Raw genomic sequence first — 20279 nt, forward strand, 5'->3', positions numbered from 1 at the left:
AGAGAGTTTTTACTCAGGCTGTACAGTTAGAATAGAAAACACTGGTAATTGTGGCAAGCACAGGAAGTTCCGACTCTACTTCAAGCCCAAGGGACTTGTAGGGTGTGTGGGGGTCATATATGTATATACAATATATGATGTATATATGACATTGACAAGTTTAACCTCTTTAAGAAATCAAATGTTCTTAATTAAGAGAAATGTCTAGAGAATCAGGTCAGATTTTATTGTTTTTGGCAAAAGGCACAATACCAGTAAGAATTATAAAACAAAAGGCACATACAGCATAACCTTCAGAATAAATTATGAGTTTTAGAGTGGAGTTTTTTTAGAGTGAAATTTTAATGTTCCCCTTTTTTGGCTTTACTGCAGTATAATTTGCATGCCATAAAATTTACCTATTTTAAGAGTACCCTTCAATAATTTACAGTAAATTTCTATAGTTGTCTAACCATTGCCACAATCTAGTTCTAGACTATTTCCATCACCCAAAAAAGTCCCTTAAGCCCGTTTGTAGTCAATCCCACTTTCAGCACACCTGCTTTCTCTTTCTACAGATTTCCTTTTCTGGTCATTTAAATGTAACTGAATTATATATAATCTTTCGTATCTGATTTTTCACTAAGCATAAAGTTGCTAAGGTTCATTAATGATATAACATTTATCAGTATTTCATTCCTTTGTAGTGCTGAATAGTACTTCATTGTATGGATATGCCACATTTAGTTTATTTTACCAGCTGATGGATATTTTGGGCTCTTTTCAGTTTTTGTCTACTAGGAGTAATGTTGCTAGGCACGTTTGGGTACAATCCTTTGGTGGATACATGCTTTCATTCTTCTTGGACCAGATTTCTAGAAGTGGAAGTGTTGGATCATATGGAAATTGCTAAACTGCTGTCTAAAGTGGACTCATCAGTTACAGCAGATTTTTAAATGGAAAAATATTAGATGTGGAGTTAGGAATTTTTCATATGAGCTCTGGCTGTATCACTATTAACCGGCTGGGTGACCCTGAGTAAGTCATTTATCCACTCTGGTTCTGGGTAACACAAAAGGTTGGTAAAGATAATCTCAAACTCTAATATGATTTCTTATGAAGCTTTACTCTCTGATCAAAAGTTAACATATATGAAGGACCAAAACAGACTTCAATATTACTTATTCCCTTTCTATTTGTTACTAGTATCCCTGGCCTGGGTTTCCTTCTTCTCATTCCCACGCACAGTGATGTGGGTGAATCAATAACCTTATGGCCTATAATGCCATCTAGCTCAAGTCCTCTGAGAAGAGCCAAAAGCCAAAAGCCAAAAAAAAAAAAAGTCAGGTGCAGCTGATGGAATTCTCCAGGTATACTCTGTATGGGGAGAAACAATGCTTCAGTAAAGGAAGCCAGGTATGATGGGAACACATGGTTAGAGTGTTTGAGGGTACGCAACATTTAAGTCCATGGAAGATGATTGGAGACAAAAGAAATACAGATGTTAGTGTTAAGACCTCAAAGTTTGCCTTTTAAGGTGAGACTGTCAAGGTGTATATGATGATTATAATTAAATGACATATAATATTAAAACCTGTCAACCCCAAAATTTGATTATCGATAACAGAGCTAATAAATGGAGAAAACCCACAAAATTGAGTGTGGCTGTTTAAATCAGTAATACTAAAGAGTCATTTATATTAAATGTTTGGTATGTATGATTAATTACCATCAATCAAAATTAAGAGTGATGCATACATACACTCAAGTGTTTATAATAAGTGTACATGTTAAATGGAAACGCATGCACACGTTCACAAACTTATGATCTGTGCATAATATATATTAAAGTACTTGCTAAATAAACATGCTGAATCTTGTTTACTGCTTACTAGTACTATCTGAAGGAATTCAGGCTGTGGGTACACAATAGCATTTTCCTAACAGATTCTAACAGGAATGTCTCTGTTAAAAAAATTAGTGCCTGGGGGGCCCCTGGCAGGATCAGTTAATGGCACATGCAACTCTTGATCTCAGGGCCGTAGGTTCGAGCCCCACATTGGGTATACAGATTACTTTAAAAAAAACAGTTTTTTAAATTAATAAGTGGCTAGATTTATGCAATATAATATTAATGCAGCTCTAATTGTTTAAATCACTGTAGGACTTTCATTTTGTATATGTTTCTATGTGAATATTTAATTTAAAAGATCTATTTAAAAATCCCACCACTAGTTAACCTCTAAGAGAATACAACCTCAAAGTAAGGATAGATATAAACTCATACCAAAAATGAAAAAAAATGTTTAAAAAAACCTAAAACTATTATTTTCATAATCTCAGGCTTTTTGACCAAAATATAGTTTGTATGAGTTCACAATTAGGCATTGATCTATTGAGGAAAGCTAAGTAGAGATAGAAAGTTGGTGGCTGCTTCCATTCGCCTTTTTAAAAACATGTTTGAAAGCTTAATGTCTGAGTCAAACATTACATTTACTAAAGGGATATGAGCTTCAACACCACAGAGATAAATTACATTTTAAATCTTTATTTATGGTTCTGTCTCAGAGGTTGCTATTTTTGGCCAAGCAAATCTACAACCAGCAAGACTCTTCACAAGCTAGATGAACCCAAGGGTGAGGAGGAGGAAATAATGATGGGACCATCTCTTTGTCTTTCGTTTTATAGACCTGGGAAAAAGCCAGACTGCTTTTCCATCTGACTTCAACTGCAACACAACACCTACCTCACAATGCTATCGCACTTATTTCCATGTCTAGTCTTGAAAGAATAGCTTTTGGAAGGCCAAGTTCCCTGCCAAGAACAACTATAAAACCTAGATCAGAAATGAAAAAGTACTGGGGCACCCAGGTGGCTCTGTCGGTTAAGCATCGGACTCTTGAATTCAGCTCAGGTCATGATTTCGTGGTCTATGAGATCGAGACCCATGTGGGGCTCTTCACTGACAGTGCAGAGCCTGCTTGCGAGGCTCTCTCTGCCCCTCCCCCACTCGCGCGTGCTCTCTCAAAATAAACTTAAAAAAACAAACAACTGATAATGAAGTTCAAAAAATAACATTAACTCTTACTAGTTAATTTACTTGCAAGAAGTAGTTCAAGTATCTTTAACCAGCTGAACATTTTTTATTTTTTAAAAACAGGAGGATGAGGAATATAAACAGGTTTATAAATCTTTACAAATAGTAAATATTTGTCCTGCTCATAAACTAGAGATAAACCCTAAAAAGTTTAACTTATTAAAAAAAAAAAAAAAAAAGTAAATGACTCTGTAACAAGTAGCTATTGTCTGTTAGAACATGCTTGAACCTGCTTTCCCAAGCTTAATCACTAGGCAATCTTCTATCAACAAGCAATAAATGTAAGTGTTTTCAAATAGGGTTCACTCTCAAGCCATGAAATAAATACAAGAAGACTCAACACTATGAAAACAGAAACAGAAAATTAAAAAGCAAAACAAAACCCAGAAAAATAACAAAAAGTTTCTAGTGCAGAGTTATAGTAAAAAAAAAAAAAAAAAAAAAAAAAAAAAAAAAAAAAAGTCTAATTACAGCAAATTTTACAGAACTGTCCCAATATTTTCCGCAATGCTGGTGTCTGACTATACTGCTGAAAAGGCACTAGTAAGAGGTAATATAGTAAATTGCAGACAAATTAACATTTCTGGACTTAACAATGTTACTGGGTAAAGTACATGGAAAAAAAGCACAGAATACGGTTGGCTTGAAAATTTAGCTCCATGACTAAATCAAAGTCATAGTTTCCACCACTGTAAAATTAGTTCAAAATCTCTCATGGCTGTCACAGTTTTAAAAAATATATATAGTTTTAAGGAATTTTATTTAAAAATAACATTTGGGGCTCAGTTAAGTGTCCTGAGTCTTGACTTCGACTCAGACCATGATCTTGCAGTTCATGGGATCAAGCCCCACATCAGGCTCTGTGCTGAGCATGAAGCCTGCCTGAGATTCTCAATCTCTCTCTCTCTCTCTGCCCCTCTCCTCTACTTGTGTACACACTTGCTCTCTTTCTCTCAAAAAAATAATACATATGATATGTATATTATATATATAACTTCCATTTATTTTAAGAATTGTATCCTAGTCAATCCAACAAATCAAAACCCTAGTCATGTTTCTCTAAAGCTGTGTTAATTGTACCAAATCATAAAATAAACACAATGCTCCCTATTCTAAATTTTGACAATCTTAACAGTGTGGGAGAAAAAAGCATCAACACTAGAAAACAGTCCCTATTAGAACCATACGAGTAAACACCCTCAAGGTCTTGGAACAATGAGATTATAAGACTTTAGGAAAGAAGACCTGTATCAGAGAAGCAACATAATTCACTAGTTAAGAACTCAGATTTAAGGGGTGCCTGGGGCTCAGTCAGTTAAGTGGCCGACTCTTGATTTCAGCTCAGGTCAGGATCTTGCGGTTCGTGGGACCAAGCCCTGCAATGGGCTGTCAGCAAAAAGCCTGCTTGGGATTCGTGCTCTCCCTCTCTCTCTCTCTCTCTCTCTCTGCCCCTCCCTCGACACGTTCTCTCTCCCTCTCTCTCTCAAGATAAATAAACTTAAAAAGAAAAAAAAAGCTCAGATTTAAGAACCAGATGCGTTATTTCATTCCTATCACAGCCATTTACTAGGTGTGACTTTAACATCTTTGTAATAACATCTACCTTAAAATGCTATTTCACTTCCACTTCTAATATTGAAAGAAAGGCTTTTACAAGACCAATTCCTCTGGCAAGAACAACTATAAAAACTGTATGAAAATAAAAAGCTACACCCCCTCACACCCATCAAAACAGCTACTATTAGAACACCAAACAAAAAAACAGAAAATAACAAGTGCTGACAAATATGTGAAGAAATTGGAACACTTGAGCATTGCTGGTGGGAATGTAAAATGGTGCCACTGCTATGGTAAACAATATGGAGGTTACTCAAAAATTAAAAATGGATGCCACATGATCTAGCAATTCCACCATCCAGGTATATTCTTAAAATAACTGAGAATAGGGTCTTAGTGAAATATTTGTATACCCGTGTTCATAGAAGCAGTATTCAAAATAGCCAAAAGATGAAAACAACCCAAGTGTTCACTGACAAATGAATGGATAAGCAAAATGGGGTACACACATGCAACAGAATATTATTCAGCCTTAAGAAGGAAGGGAATTTGCAGGGAGCCTGGCTGGCTCAGTCGGTTAGGCATCCGACTTCTCAGGTCATGATCTCACGGTTCGTGAGTTTGAGCCCCGCATCGGGCTCTGTGCTGGCAGCTCGGAGCCTGGAGCCTGCTTCGGATTCTGTGTCTCCCTCTCTCTCTGCCCCTCCCCCGCTCACACTCTGTCTCTCAAAAATGAGTATGTGTAAACAAAAAAAAGTTTAAAAAAAAAAAAAAAGGGAAGGGAATTCTGAGACACGCTACAACCGAGATGAACCCTGAGTCACAAAAAGACAGACACTCTGATTCCATTTATATGAGGTACCTAGAGTGGTCAAGTTCATATAAACAGAAAGTACAATGATGGTGCAAAGGTTCAAAGGAGAGTGGAAAGGGGAGTTACTGTTTAACAGGTACAGAATTTTAGTTTTGCAAGATGAAAAGTTCTGGAGGTGATGGAGGTGATGGAGGTCACGGGGCACATCAGTACGAACATACTTAGTATCACCCAACTGTACACTTAAAGTTGATGAAGATAATAAATTGTACGTTATGTGCATTTTATAACAATTTAAACAAAGAATCACCAACTGTTTAAAAGCATCAAAGAACAACAAAGGCAACCTGGATTTGTGGGGCCAAGATTCGGGACAAAAGGCAAATACACTGACAGGAGGCCAACATTCGCCTTCAATCATTTGTTTTATTTGGAGGACTGGAAACGGGAGGCTAAGAAGAAAGTCACAGGTAGGCTGGCTATCAAGCAGCTAGGACTTATGAAGCCAAAGTCTGCAAAGGAAAGAAATGCAAAGAAGAACCAGAAATTCCGCAAGTAATTTTCATCAAGACGTTTCCTGACCTACTACCTAAGCGCGGGCAAGACACCAATACACTAGAGACAAAGCAGCCCTGGGAGGCTACAGAGTGCAACAGACACCACGGGTAGACCTGCAGGGGTGAGGAGACAGAAGATGGAATTGAAGGCACAGTAACATGAAGAGCAAACTGGTAAACACCTCAGGCTTCTAGACCCCAGCCAGCTATTCCCTACCAGCAAAGAGATGCCCTGGAATGAAGACAAACTCCAACAGAGGAACTTTAACAAAGCCTAAAGTCAGCTCCAACTAGACCATGGTAATCTGCCCATGCTGTACCTGCCTGCCAGAACTACATGTCCTTTGAAGAAAGATACTACCATCCAGTGCCTCCCCAATTTTTTATATACAATGTTAGAAAAATTACCAGGCCTGTCCCACACACCAAAACAAACACCCCAGGATTAAATATCTAAAAGCCAAGGGGGAAAAAAACTCCAGGAAGTCAAAGTATTCTGAAATTCTTATCCAGGAAGTGGTTTAAAATATACACATACGTAAGGTAACTGTAAGTCGGGAATCTATGTTATAATCTCTAAAGTAGCCACTACAATAATAATAAAGGAATAAATAAATAACAGCTAATGGGGAAGGGGTATGGATAATAAAACATACTTGATTCACACAAAAAAGGCAAGCAAGCTGGAAAAATCAATAAAGAACAGGTGAGATAAATAGAAAAAAAACCAACATAATGGCAAATTTAACCCCAAATATATTAATAATTACATAAACATAAATAAACCATATGCTTCCATTTAAAAACAAAGGTTATCAGATGGGGTTAAAAAGCATGTTACTGTATGGTGTTGACAAGTGACACACCTTAAATACAAGGACACAAAAGCTTGAGAAGGAAAGAAAGCTGCCATACAAACATAAACTGAAAGAAAGCTCACAGAACAATACTAGACAAAGTAGACTTTAAGGCAAGAAGTATTACAGGGAATAAAGAAGGATATTTCATAAAAAGAGTCTTTTCAACAGGAAGATAAAATAGCCCTAAATTTTTATTTTATAGCAAACCTCAAAATACATAAACTAAAAGAAGAAAAAGACAAATCCATAATCAAATCTAAAATTTTAACATTTCTCAGGAGCTAATAGGACAGACAACAATATTTAGTAAAGACGTGGAAAATCTGAACATGGTTAATAAATTTGACCAAACAGATATTTATGCACTTTACTGAACAACTACAGTTTAAAAACTGTAATTAATGTAAATTTAAAACTTGTCTTCGGGGAGCACCTGAGTGGCTCAGTCAGCTGAGCGTCTGACTTCGGCCCAGGTGATGATCTCGTGGCTCCGTGTCGGGCTCTGTGCTGACAGCTCAGAGCCTGGAGCCTGCTTTACATTCTGTGTCTCCCTCTTTCTCTCTGCCCCTCTCCAAAATAAAAAAAAAATAAATAATAATTAAAAAAAAAACACACACACACACACACACACACACACATTTTAAAACTTCTCTTCAGTGTGCCTGGGTGGCTGAGTTGGTTGAACATCTGAATTCCGCTCAGGTCATGATCTCACAGTTTGTGGGCTCGAGCCCCGTGTCGGGCTCTGTGCTGACAGCTCAGAGCCTGGAACCTGCTTTGGATTCTGTGTCTCCCTCTCTCTCTCTCTGTCCCTCTTCCACTCACACACACTCTCTCTCTCTCTCTCAAAAATAAATATTAAAAAACAAAACTTTAAAAACTTCTCTTCAAAGACACCATAAAGAGAGAAAAGGCAAGCCCAGAGTGGAAGACAATATCTTATAAAACATATATCTACAAAGAACTTTTATCCAGGATCCATAAAAGGCTCCTACAAGTGACTAAAAAGCAAACAAAAATCCTAGAAAACTCACATTAAAGAAAAATGGATAAGAAAAGGCTTGTGCACTTTTATTTACGTTATATATCAACAAAAATGTCAAAAAAAAATTAGAAGAGAAAAATCAGATAGTACACTGTAGGGCTAGTGTACTACCAAGTGGATGAAATAACCACTAGGGTATCTAATATTTTGGGTGAGTTTCTAAGTATTCCAGTATTTCTGGTTTTAAGTAACTTCTGATGACAATTAGGAATCTTAAGATCATACACCAAGTTACTTCTTCAAGGAGAATTTTAGTATCAGCTGCAAACAAAAAAATGAGAAAAGAAACACAGAATACTATTCTAATATGCTTCAATAGCTTACACTGGGGGCGCCTGGGTGGCTCAGTCAGTTAAGCATCCGACTTCAGCTCAGGTCATGATCTCAGGGTTCCTGAGTTTGAGCCCCGTGTCAGGCTCTGTGTTGACAGCTCAAAGCCTGGAGCCTGCTTCAGATTCTGTGTCTCCCTCTCTCTCTGTCCCTCTCCCGCTCACATTCTCTCTCTCTCTCTCTCCCCAAAATAAACTTTAAGACAAAAAATTAAAAAAAAAAAAAAAAAAAAAAAAAAGCTTACGCTTAGATCATGGAAAAAGTCACTATTCTTCGATTAGGTTTAGGGAACCAGGATTATCTGCCCAAATGGAGGTCCACATCATACAACTGCCCAATGACAGAACTTGGAAAAAGGAACCACAATTGTTTAGAGCAATGCTTAATACATAATACACACTTGCTGCATACTTGGTGAACGAATGAATTTATCCTCATAAGCACAAAGGTGAATGCATGTTAGCTCAACCCTGGGTAAATAATCATAAATTCTGTTAAGCAGAGTTAATATACTTAATTTTGCACTGAGGTAGTACACACAAGTGGTAAAGACCATGGGCTTTTGACTCAAAAAAGACCTGGATTCACAATTCCAGTAACATAGTTAACTGTGTGATCTTGGCAGGTTAGTTAATCTCTCTAACTTTGGTTTATTCATTCGTGAATTGGAGAGTATAATAACACCTGCAAGGTCAGGTATTTAAAACATTTAGCACAGGGAGACAGCCATGTAGTAAATAGTATGTGTTACATATTCAGAAAAATATTTTTACTTTTTTATAATTTTTTTAAATCTTTATTTATTTTTGAGAGAGAGAGAGAGAGAGAGAGGCAGAGTGCGAGTGGGGAGGGGCAGAGAGACAGGGAGACACAGAATCTGAAGCAGGATCCAGGCTCCAAGCTGTCAGCACAGAGCCCGATGTGGGGCTGGCACTCATGAACTGTGAGATCATAACCTGAGCTGAAGTTGGACGCTTAACCAACTGAGCCAGCCAGGTGCCCCAAAATATTTTTTACTTTTTAAAAGAAATTAAAAATGCAAATTTTCTTAATAAAAAAATAAAAATTTTATTGCTTTCCCAAACTACTGCTTAAAAACAACAATCAAAAGGTATTTTAAGGATTAAATGAAATATATTTAAATATGCTTAAAACAGTGCCTGGCACACGCTAAGGGCTTTGAAAGTGTTATGTGCTAGTATAAGGAACAGTACTGGGGAGACTCCTAGCCAACCAAGGCTTCATCAACCCACTTTAAGAGTTCCTAAAGAAACTGTCATCAACTTAATACTTCTCTTCTCACACCTCCTGTTTTTTCCTTCATTACAGACAACACAGGTAGCTGTTCACTTTCGGTTTTAAAATAGTATAGGGGCACCTGGGTGGCTCTGTTGGTTCAGCATCTGATTGTGGCTCCGGTCATGATCTCACAGTTCATGGGTTTGAGCCCCACAATGGACTCTGTGCTGACAGCTCAGAGCCTGGAGCCTGCTTCAGATTATGTCTCCCTCCCTCTCCCTGTCCCTCCCCTACTTACGTGCTCTCTTTCTCTCTCTCTCTCTCTCAGAAAGTGAATAAACATTAGTAAAAATTTTAATGGTATTAAAAACACCTTCAGAGTCCAAAGAACTTGAAAACTTAAAAATGATCTAACCAACACATCCTCCACCCATAGACAGGCCCATAGACAGGCCACAAGGAACCCATAAACCACTTGAAACCGTATATAAAAGTGTATGTTGTGTGGTGTGCAGATGCACAGATGTCTACTTTTAGTAGACGGTCCATGACTCTTGACCATTCTTCCAAGGGGTCTAAAATCCCAAAAAGATAAAAACCAGAGTTCTTACGCAACAAATCTATTTTACTTACAAATAAGGAAACAAGAGTTTTACCCAGAGAAGTTAAATAACTTAGGCAAACAATGACAACACAGGAACTGACAACATAGGAACAACATAGGAAGTGGAGGACCTCTTAATTCATCATTAAATATTTTTCTCCAGTTCTCCAAATTTCCTGGACCCACACACACAAAATATGGAAGCAGTCCCCTTTATGAACAAAAGTTTCATTTCCAGGGAGCCTCGGTGGCTCAGTTAAGCATCCAACTCTTGATATCAGCTCAGGTCATGATCGCGTGGTCGTGTGGTGTGATCAAGCCCTGCGTTGGGCTCATGCTGAGCATGGAGCCTACTTCTCCCTCAGTCTCAGTCTCAGTCTCTCTTCCCACGCCTAGCCCTCTCCCGGCTCGCGCTCTCCCTCTCTCTTAAAAAAAAAAAAAAAAAAAAAAGGTTTAATTTCCTTTACTACCTCAAGAAATATGTGCTGTATTTCTGACTGCACCACTTTATGCTGAATAAATACTCGCCTCCCTAAAGTCAACGTCATGCACTGCTACATCACCACTGCATAAACACAGAAAACAGTTCACAGGGCATGGTAATCAAGGCGTTTATGAGTCTATTAATTTGTTAGAAACAGGAACTGAGATGGAAGGCAAGGAAGAAATCCTAATTACCAAGCATAACACTCTTGACCTTTACAGTATTTATGATGATGCCCTGGTTTTTTGTTTTGTTTTTTTTTTTTTCTTATAACACAAAGGCCTGGTACTTGGATTGTAATCTAACCAGAAAAGGATGCCTCAGTATTTATATTGTCAGTTGCAAATGTGAAAACTACAGTACATATGGGTAAAATGTGTCTTTCCTGGGTCAGAAAAAATACTGAACAGGTGTGAAGCTCAATAATCTCAAAGCCACTGGATCCTATTTCCTATTATTTTGAACTTAAGATGTCATTTTAAAGGCAGAGAAGGTGCCAAAAGACTCATAAGCAACCTGTGCTCTTCCAGAATATAGCTATTTTCAAACTTCTCTAAATGTGCAATCTAGAATATCGTAAAGAAGAAATGTTTTTTGGACCTAAAGCATTAGAACCTAGCAGAAAATACATGAACACAAATTCCATCATCTCCATATTCTCATTCTATCATCTGACCTCCCAAAACACATAAATCCGTGGTAGCTTCAGCAAACAGCTTACTTACTTCTCTCAAGTCGGTTCCCTGCCACCTATTGTCATTGGTAACTCCAACACTGACAATAATGACCAATCTGACACACTCTACGGGTGCCTAAATTTTCACCCCCCACCTTATTTTATTCCCTTCACCCATATGTTGATATGGGTAAACGCTGAGCCTCATCATTAACAAGACACCAAATATCTCTGGTGCTAAAGATCTTCTTTTTCCTCCTACCTTTCCTACTCTGTTACCCTGAAAGGAACCTGCTCCTCACTCTCACTAGGTCTCCAGGTTTACTGATCCCTAATAGCTAATACTTCTATTTTCTAGGATCTTATGATTCAGTTGCCTACTTATTAAACACCACAGACCCACAATCAACCATTTCAATAATGCTACTACCCTTAGAATTCTCCCCCATACCCGATAAGGCTAATTCCATCAGTACGTATTCCTTATTTTGAACATTCTTGTCTGAAACTGTCAAGTATACCTGGAAAAAGTACAAACTCTGCTGACCGCCTCCACTATGCAAACATTGTGCCAACTCAACTAAATTATCCCCTCACAACTACAGATGACCCATTTATTTACAGATGGCAGATCCCAGCACAGGGGATATTCCAAACTTTGTCCTTGTGTGAGATTCCTATTACTGCTGAATAAATGACCATAAATTTGGTAGCTTGCTTACTTTCTCATGGTTCCAGAGTTAAGACTAAAATTAGTTTCCCTGGACTAAAGTCAAGATGTCAGCAGGGCTGGTTCCTTTTAGAGGATCTGAGGGGGAGCCCAGTTCCTTGCCTTTTTCAGCTTCTAGTGGTTACCTGTATTCCTTAGCTGTAGCCCCTCCTCCATCTTCAGAGCACATCGCTCTAATCCCTGCCTCAGTCATCACATCACCTCTGTCACCTACTGACCCTCCTTTTGTAATGACCCTGTGATTCCACTGGGCCCACTGGGGTAACTTAGGACAATCTCCTCACCTCAAGATCCTTAATCTAGTCACATTTACAAAGTTCCTTCTGCCCTATAACGTAACAATCCCTAAGTTCCAGATACCAGTCATGGGCATATCGGGGCGGGGGGGGGGGGGGGGGAGGGGAGGGCAGGTTACTCGGCCTACCACTTGACCTTTAACACCTCATATACTTCAGTTACCCTAAGCCAATGGTCCCACCTTCTACTTTACTAAGGAGACTAAGAGCATCAGAAGTTCCTCAGCTTCTCTCTTCACAAAGTTGCGGCTACATTTTGCTTGATCTCTTTACTCATCCTTAGCGACTTTCCAAATAAACAGCTTAAAGAAGCAGTGACACCCTCCTTTCCAGGGTGAACTCTCTCCCTATGCCTATGAATTTACAGCCTCGATCTAACCTTTCAGGAAAACCTGCACTACTACCATAGCTCTATTTGTGAAAATGACTGGAAATATGGACAAATTCAAGTAAAAGCATGCAAATAATTTCACCATAGAGTTTTATGCAGAAAATTTCTCTATTAACCTTCCAGTAACCCTATATATCACAATAGGAAATGCTTTTCTATTTCCTTTGGCATTAACTCTAACTGCTCAAAAGCAGCCTACAGAATACCATCCGTGTATTTACTTTCCCTTCTTATGACATTCATTTTTATAGTTTAAAAAGAAAAATCAACTGAGTAGTAATATATACTTATGGTTTATATTCACAAAATGATTACAGAACTAGGACAGATTTTCTCCATAACATGCTCAACTCTTTCCCCAATCACTCATCTTTTAAACAATGAAAACTGACAATGAAACTTTTACCAAGCAGCCTCAAACCAATCTTACAAGTTCAACATGGCAAGTTTCAGACACTAGGAAGGGGTGGAGTGGCAGAAACCAGAAGTCATGTACATTTAGAGACATGTACATTTTTCTTTTTGAAACACTGCACCTGCCAAACAACAAAGTTACATGAAACAAACTGTGACCAGTGGCTGCCTCCATGTAACCAGTGATTCCATTTTCCAGAGTCAGTGTGTCCCATAGTATCTACACATCCAGTCTGCAGCATGACATTTTATATCCAGACACCTCCTTGTTAAGAGTAAAAGTCAGCCAGCTGTAAGTAGGTGGTAGGGTGGGTAGACAGTGAAGCATCTTCTCTCCTCCCTTTCTGAGCCTGAGATCTCAAATTCCACCAGTTAGAGCCAGTATTCATAGGAAGAAAATATGTGTCTAAGGTCCATGACGGTACAGTCAGTATACTTCAGGTATATGCACTATCTAGCAGGTAGTCGCCTGAGAAGTCTGGAATGAGGGTAAAAATCTTCAAGGAAAATAATGTAAACATCAACAGAAAAAAAAAAAAATCTTTGTATTTTTGGAAAATTAAAAGCATTTCTACTTAACCAAAGTATTGGGTTACATAAATGCATGTTTGTCAAAAATAATTCATACACGCCAGTTCTGCACATTTCAGTGTATAAACATTACCTTAATCTTAAAAACCACTTATTTAATAAGCTCAGACACTAAACATAAAAAGACAAAACAAAGAGAATGAAGTCTATGAAAATGAAAGAATTCTATTTTGTAGGATGTGAAGATATCTTATCAATACTTTAATTTCTTTCCAAATCGACAGCAGCATATTTTTAAAAAGCATTTTGCAAAAGTGTACCTATAATCTGTTAAAAACCAATCTGTGTGAACTTATTTAAACTACATGTGAATGCCTGGTTTGTTCCAAGAGATGTGCTGCGTGTCGGGGACACTGGCCCCTCCTCCTAAAATTCAGTCTGGCATGGGCACCTGGATGGCTCAGTCGGCTGAGCATTCGACTCTTGATTTGGGCTCAGGTTATGATCTCACGGTTCATGGGATCAAGCCCCAAGTCGGGCTCTGAGCTGACAGCATGGGATTCTCTCTCCCCACTATGTTCTGCCCCTCCCCCTGCTTGCCCGTGCTCTCTCTCTCAAAAGTAAATAAACATTAAAAAAAAAAAAAAAAAAAAAAAAAAGTTTGGTCTGGCAGAGAAATGAGGCCCTAAACAGTTAATCATGATTATGACAAATGCCGCAAAGGAACAGCACCGGGTACGGTGAGACAACTGCAGTCGGTGGGCAGTACACAGCACAGCTCAGGGAAAGCTGCCCAGAAATTGAAGCTAAGACTTAAAAGGATAAGTAGGAGCAAATCACGTAAAGAGAGGAAACATTCTGGAAACATTTCCAGACAGAAGACATATGTGAAAATTTCAAGATGAGCCACACAAATTTCAGCAGGGCAGTAACTTGATATGTGGCTTTCAGATAATAACTCCAAGAGCAATACGGAAAAGAAAATAGCAAAGGACACAGTGAATGTTCTAAGACTAGTTACTGAATACTCCGAGAGAGAAACGAAGGTGCTTTCATCCTGGGTAGTGAGGAAAGTGGAAAAACTGCAGATTGTAGAAATCCATGAAGTAGAGAGAACGGGGAAGATACTGACAAGAATAATTCCCAGGTTTCTGGCATAGAAAATGGAATGATCAACAGGTTCATTTGAAAATGCCTATTTTGCAGTAGCTCTCCGACAACAAATACAAAGGCAACCATCAACTTGACAAACGAATGTACCAAATCTCAATCTCACAGAACGAGGCTAGAGATAAAATGTGGGAATCATGTGCACAGAGGCACTAACTGAAGCTATGGTAGCAAACGAGGTATGCCAGGAGGAGGAAAAGTCTGGGTTACTACACCCCAAGAAGGCCTCCATTTAAAGGGCTGATGAGAAAGAAGAGTAAGTACTTGAAAAGAAACAGAAAGGTAGGAGGCACACCAAAGGAGTGCTAGGTCACCGAATTAAGGACCCAGCACACGAGAGGAAGAAAGAGTAGCCATCTGTGCCAAAGGCCGCTGCAAGAGTAGTATTCACAGTGATCTCTGCCTTCAGAGATGTGCAGACCTGGTGATTCTAGTAAGAGCAAGACGGAACAGCACAGTTGAGGAAGCAGGTGGAACTGGAACATACCCAGAGTGATGAAAGATGAGAGAAGGGAGACAGCAAGTGGCGACATTTCTTACGAGACACTTGGCTGTGGATGGCAATGGAGACCCTGAGAGGCAGTGCAGGAGTCCAACAGAAAATTTAGTAGAATTTTATTTTGAGGATGTGAGTGGCCTGAACATGTCTCATGCTGATGAGTAAGACTCAGTAAAAAGGCAGAGCCCTGAAAATACTTTAGGTTTTTGACAAGGTAGAAAGGAATGTGATCCTTAGCACAGGAGGAACACTGGCCTTTAACAGGAGAGGAGACACTGCCCTCCATTAAAACAGGAGGGAAAGAAAAAAACACAAAAGGGGAGAAAATACAGACAAAACTGTAGGTAGAATGGTAAGAACCGAACACAGGTTCTACCCGATGCTTCCTGCTCTTTCCCCTGGGAGGTGGAAGGCAAGATCATTTATTTATCAAGAGTGAGGAGGCCAGCAGGAGAGCTGAACGTCTGAGGAGAAGTGGAGGGACAAGACGACCGCTGGACAGTGTGAAGGGTCAACTGGAGGTCCGTGACAAAGGACAGACAGTGGCACTGATCCACCTCGTGTGGGGTTTCCTCCAGCAGAGGCCCAGGAAAGGGAGCTTGCTGGGTTTAACCAGGGTTGAGGCACTATCAGACGGGTCTGATGAAAGAAGAAGGGACAAGAAATACTAATCCTAGTAAATTGTGACGGAGCACATGACGCTACGGTCCAGGTGCTGTAAGTGCTATGCATGAATGGCACCTTCTAGCCTCGTGGCTACCCTACCCGGTGAGTACAACAGTATGCTCGTTTCATAAATGAGGAAGCTGAGGAATAAACTAGTTTCTGGACTATGGTCACATAATAGGATTCAGTCTTGAGATTTCACTTGGGAACCCTCTCCCCGCTCCCCCCTACCCCAAAAGGGAACTGAAAGAAAACAGAAGTTTTTAAAATAATATTATGTCAGAGTGGAGGGTGTGTATAATATTAAAATATTCTTTTATCAATAGAGTAATGGACCATGAAATTACAAGTGGTTTTCTAGCTTAGTGTTTGTGTTAAAATTTAAAGACTCCTCAAATCCAGAACTTAATGAGACTATGCAGTACAAGCTAACTTGTTTCACATTTACATCCCAGGCAGTATGATGGATGTTTTCACAGGTGATGTCATTTACCTCAAACTGTCAGCACAAGATGAATCTATATCCTGAAGAGGAAAATGAGGCTCAGAAAGGCTAAATGATACGTTATACCTTTTAGCAAAGCCCTGAAAAGTGAAGTGGCCTTTCCCTGCCCGTCTTGCCACGGAGCCCCAGGAAACCAGGGCTCACAGGCCTGACTGGACTCTGCACAGAACAAAACACTTCACGGCTGTTTGCTCTCGTGGGAACTTCTTTCCAACCATCACTTTACTCTATCAAGTGAAAGAAACTAGGCCATGCTCTCACCACTATAACTAAAATCAAACTAAAGAAGCTGAAAATAAAAATTTGAAAAGCAGAGTAAAACCTGAGAAGAAAATCTTATGTCCAATTCCCAAATATAAACACTAAAGCAACAAGAAAAGTCATCAGACTTGATCATTCTGCGGTGACACAATAATTAAGCTTGATGAATGCAGCTCCCTACCATGAACACACCAAGGTAAGAAAAAACTTGGTTGTTTAATCTCTTTGAAAGTTATTAAACAGCTCAAGTCAATGTTTTCCAAATTGTCTTGCTGAACAAGATATTTTTCTTGACTCATAAAAACATAAAACAGTCGCAACAGATAAAAAATGGAATGTATATCTGAGTAACATATATACAGCAAAGATTTACTACGAAGTCAGCAGCTATTAGAGTGCACTTATTACAAAAATATTTGTATAAAACGACATCCTCATCACTGAAGATGTAAGGACATTAAGTTTTAAAAACTTGTAAGAGAATACTCAGCTTTCATCTGTCTGCTCGCATTCAACCAGTTACTCAAAAAGAGATGTCAGTAAGGTTTTCAGTATTTTCCATTTTGAAACACAATGTGCTAGATACTGAGAAAACAAAATTAAATCTTTCTCTTTCAGTTTTCCATTCTAATCATTAAATATAAACAAGTAAGATTTTAGTTCACACAAGCTAAGGTAGGTCCTTGCAAAGGAAATATGGTTTATTTAAAACAACAACACATTCCACACTGACCTGTAGCATCCAACTAAATGTGACAGAAAGACACCGTGTTTTGAAATGGCTAACTTCTAAAGGAAAAACAAAAAAGCTCTACTTACCATATACATTAGTATGTCTCTAATCATCACCATAGCTGTTTGATGATCATTCCAAGCTTGATTTAGCGTTTGAAGAAAGTTGTTATTCAATGAATTTAGTACATCTTCTCGCACCTATTGACAGAAGAGTTCATTACAGTTTGTTGACACGCCTACACGCTCTTGTACGTATACATGCACATATCTGTTCAATAAAACAAGGTGGAAATCTCCCATTTTCAATCAAAGAAACACATATTAGACCAGTGGAATTATTTTAAGCTCTAATATTACCTCTATACAGACAATTAACAAATGTGTCGTGTAGTCCAGACCCATCTCCTGACCTCCAGAATCAGAAAGCCACCTCCTGGGCATTTCTCAACCCTCCAACAACTTAACATCACAGTAAGAATAAAATGCTAAATACTCGTAAGGAACTACAGGGCCCCACATAACTGGCCCCAGGCTACTGCTCCAACTAAATTTCCTACGACGCCTCCCTTTCCCCATCTTTATAGAATGGTTGAGAATGCTGACTTTGGAGTCAAACTACCCGGGCTCAAATCCCAGCTCCCTGACTAGCTGTGTCACCTTGTGTTAAGTTATTTCAACTCTGTGCTTCAGTTTCCTTATATGTGAAATAGCAGCAACACACTTAGAACAGTGCTTGGCACTCTGAACACTGAATGAGCATCAACTATTAACGTAGTGTGCTCCAGCTACAACGGAGCTGCACACAGCAACCGTGCTCTGCCCTTTCTTCTGCAGGCTTCAGAGCTCACGCCCTCACTTCTTTCTGCTCAAGTTTAACCTCCACACAGAGGTCTTCCCCGACCGCCCTATTTCAAACAACAGCCTCTATCTCCACTCTTAACCCTAAATTTTTCCTCACAGTACTTGTCACTACCTACTCTGTCACATATTTATCAGTTTACCGTCGCTCTCACTAAAACGTAAGAACGACGGCAGCACGGATTCTGACTTCTCTGTGTGCCTCCCACACCTCACAGTGCCTGGCATCTGTACGACCCTTTACTTCATTCACCATGCCCTTGAACACCATGATCCACCTACAACACCGTAAGCTTTTTCAGGGTATCTGCCTTTGCACATCAAGTTGCCCGGAGTCTGAAATGCCGTCCTAATGCAATCTTGCTAAGACAACTCAGCCGTCAAGAATTCCTTCCCACAGTCTACAAGCATACTGCCACCTTCTCTAGTAAGAGGTTCCGGACCACTGCTATTTCCTGCCGTGTGATCAGTCCAATGGGAAGACTGCGGACTAGAAAAAAGAATGCAGACTCTGGTTCTAGCTTTTATCATGAAGAAGCAGTATGCCTGTTCTCTAAGTTCCTACAACACTTTGGGACCACACTGCCAACCTGTCAATCATGCAAACCCAACCAGCCCTCTGTGGTCTAGCTCAACTCCCAACTCCAGTGTCAGCAGACATGTTCTATCCCCAAACATCTGCAGTAGCGGTTAAACATTTTTAGGTTGGGGAGAATCTGAAGTCATGGTGGTCTGTGAGAAATGATTTCATACGTGTGTTGACATATACAGAGATCTATCAACTTGAATTATAAACAGTAAATAAAATGTCATTGTGTGTTAGCACTAGTATAAACAAGTATAAGCAAGTGGTTGGAAGTACCAAAGACTGAAAAAAAATACACGTAACACACTATTCCCAACACACGACAAAATAAGTTCAAACTGAGAAAAATGTATCTATCTTTTCTTCTATGTTAGAGGAAAAATGGTCATTAAGAGGTTTTAGTGAGGAGACAGTATGTCTGTTCTACTCTACGTGTCTTATGAAAACCACTAGCCTATACGACGTAATTTAGAATTTTATTTTATATATAATCTTTTCTTCATAAGACTAAGTGCCTTGACTTCAACACATATCACCCATCAATATTTGGACTATATATATCAAAAGTGATAAACACTCATGTAGGTTCGTAGACAGTACTGTGTTAAATAAACACATTTTTGTAAAGTGGGTAATGTATCATTTATTTCAACTCATTAAGTTTACCACTTGTCAGATGCAAATTCCCAAGGTAGCTAACGGTAGAAAAACTACAAAATGAAAATACACCTATTTATAAAATTTTTCACCAAGCTTCATATTCGTTCACTGAAACACTAAATTTCGAGTAGTAATTAAATTAAAATCATGACAATGCCAGAGAAATCGTACTATATGACAAAAATAAAATGTCTGTATTCCAAACATCAGAATATCTAGCAATTAATTATTCTTAAGGACTTAAATGAACTTTGGTATGACCCTTTGTTATAAAATCAAGTTACACTTAAACTGTATTAACGTCACCCTAATTTTGGAATGCAAAAATGTGCTTGGTGTATCTGTTAGATGAATGAAAAACTTGCCAATTAAAAATTTTAAGGTTATTTAAAAAAAGATGTTTCCTAAAATCACTAACTTATATACACTTTAAAATAAAACATACCAAGTACTTAAGTAATATTCGTATTTCTTGCTGCCTTTCAACAAAATGAAAAATGTGATCAATGAGCACAGTGTGTCATAAATTATAAAACTGCTTTATTTGCATACTTCAAAAATTTATCCTGACATATCAGTAACAATGAATTTTACTTAGCAGAAAATATCTGCTATTAAGTTAATTTTGTTATATTTCATTTGTCTGTCTACTGTTGAAGTGAGATGTGGCCATGGATCTGCTTTGGCCAATGACATAAGCAGAAATGATTCATCACTTCCACATGATGTAAACTC

The 20279-nt window shown here is 38.7% G+C and overlaps 1 protein-coding gene across 3 annotated transcripts in view; it reads right to left on the reverse strand.

The window, feature by feature from the left end:
• Nucleotides 1–20279, reverse strand: part of CUL3 (cullin 3) — a 96281-nt gene that overhangs the window by 36193 nt on the left and 39809 nt on the right. For all 3 annotated transcript variants that reach the window (XM_045481467.1, XM_045481466.1, XM_045481468.1), the window contains one exon: nt 17525–17638. In XM_045481467.1, the coding sequence (XP_045337423.1) occupies nt 17525–17638 (114 nt within the window). The remainder of the gene's footprint in view (nt 1–17524; nt 17639–20279) is intronic.

Source organism: Leopardus geoffroyi, chromosome C1 (genome assembly GCF_018350155.1).
Source record: "Leopardus geoffroyi isolate Oge1 chromosome C1, O.geoffroyi_Oge1_pat1.0, whole genome shotgun sequence".
NCBI lineage: Eukaryota > Metazoa > Chordata > Mammalia > Carnivora > Felidae > Leopardus > Leopardus geoffroyi.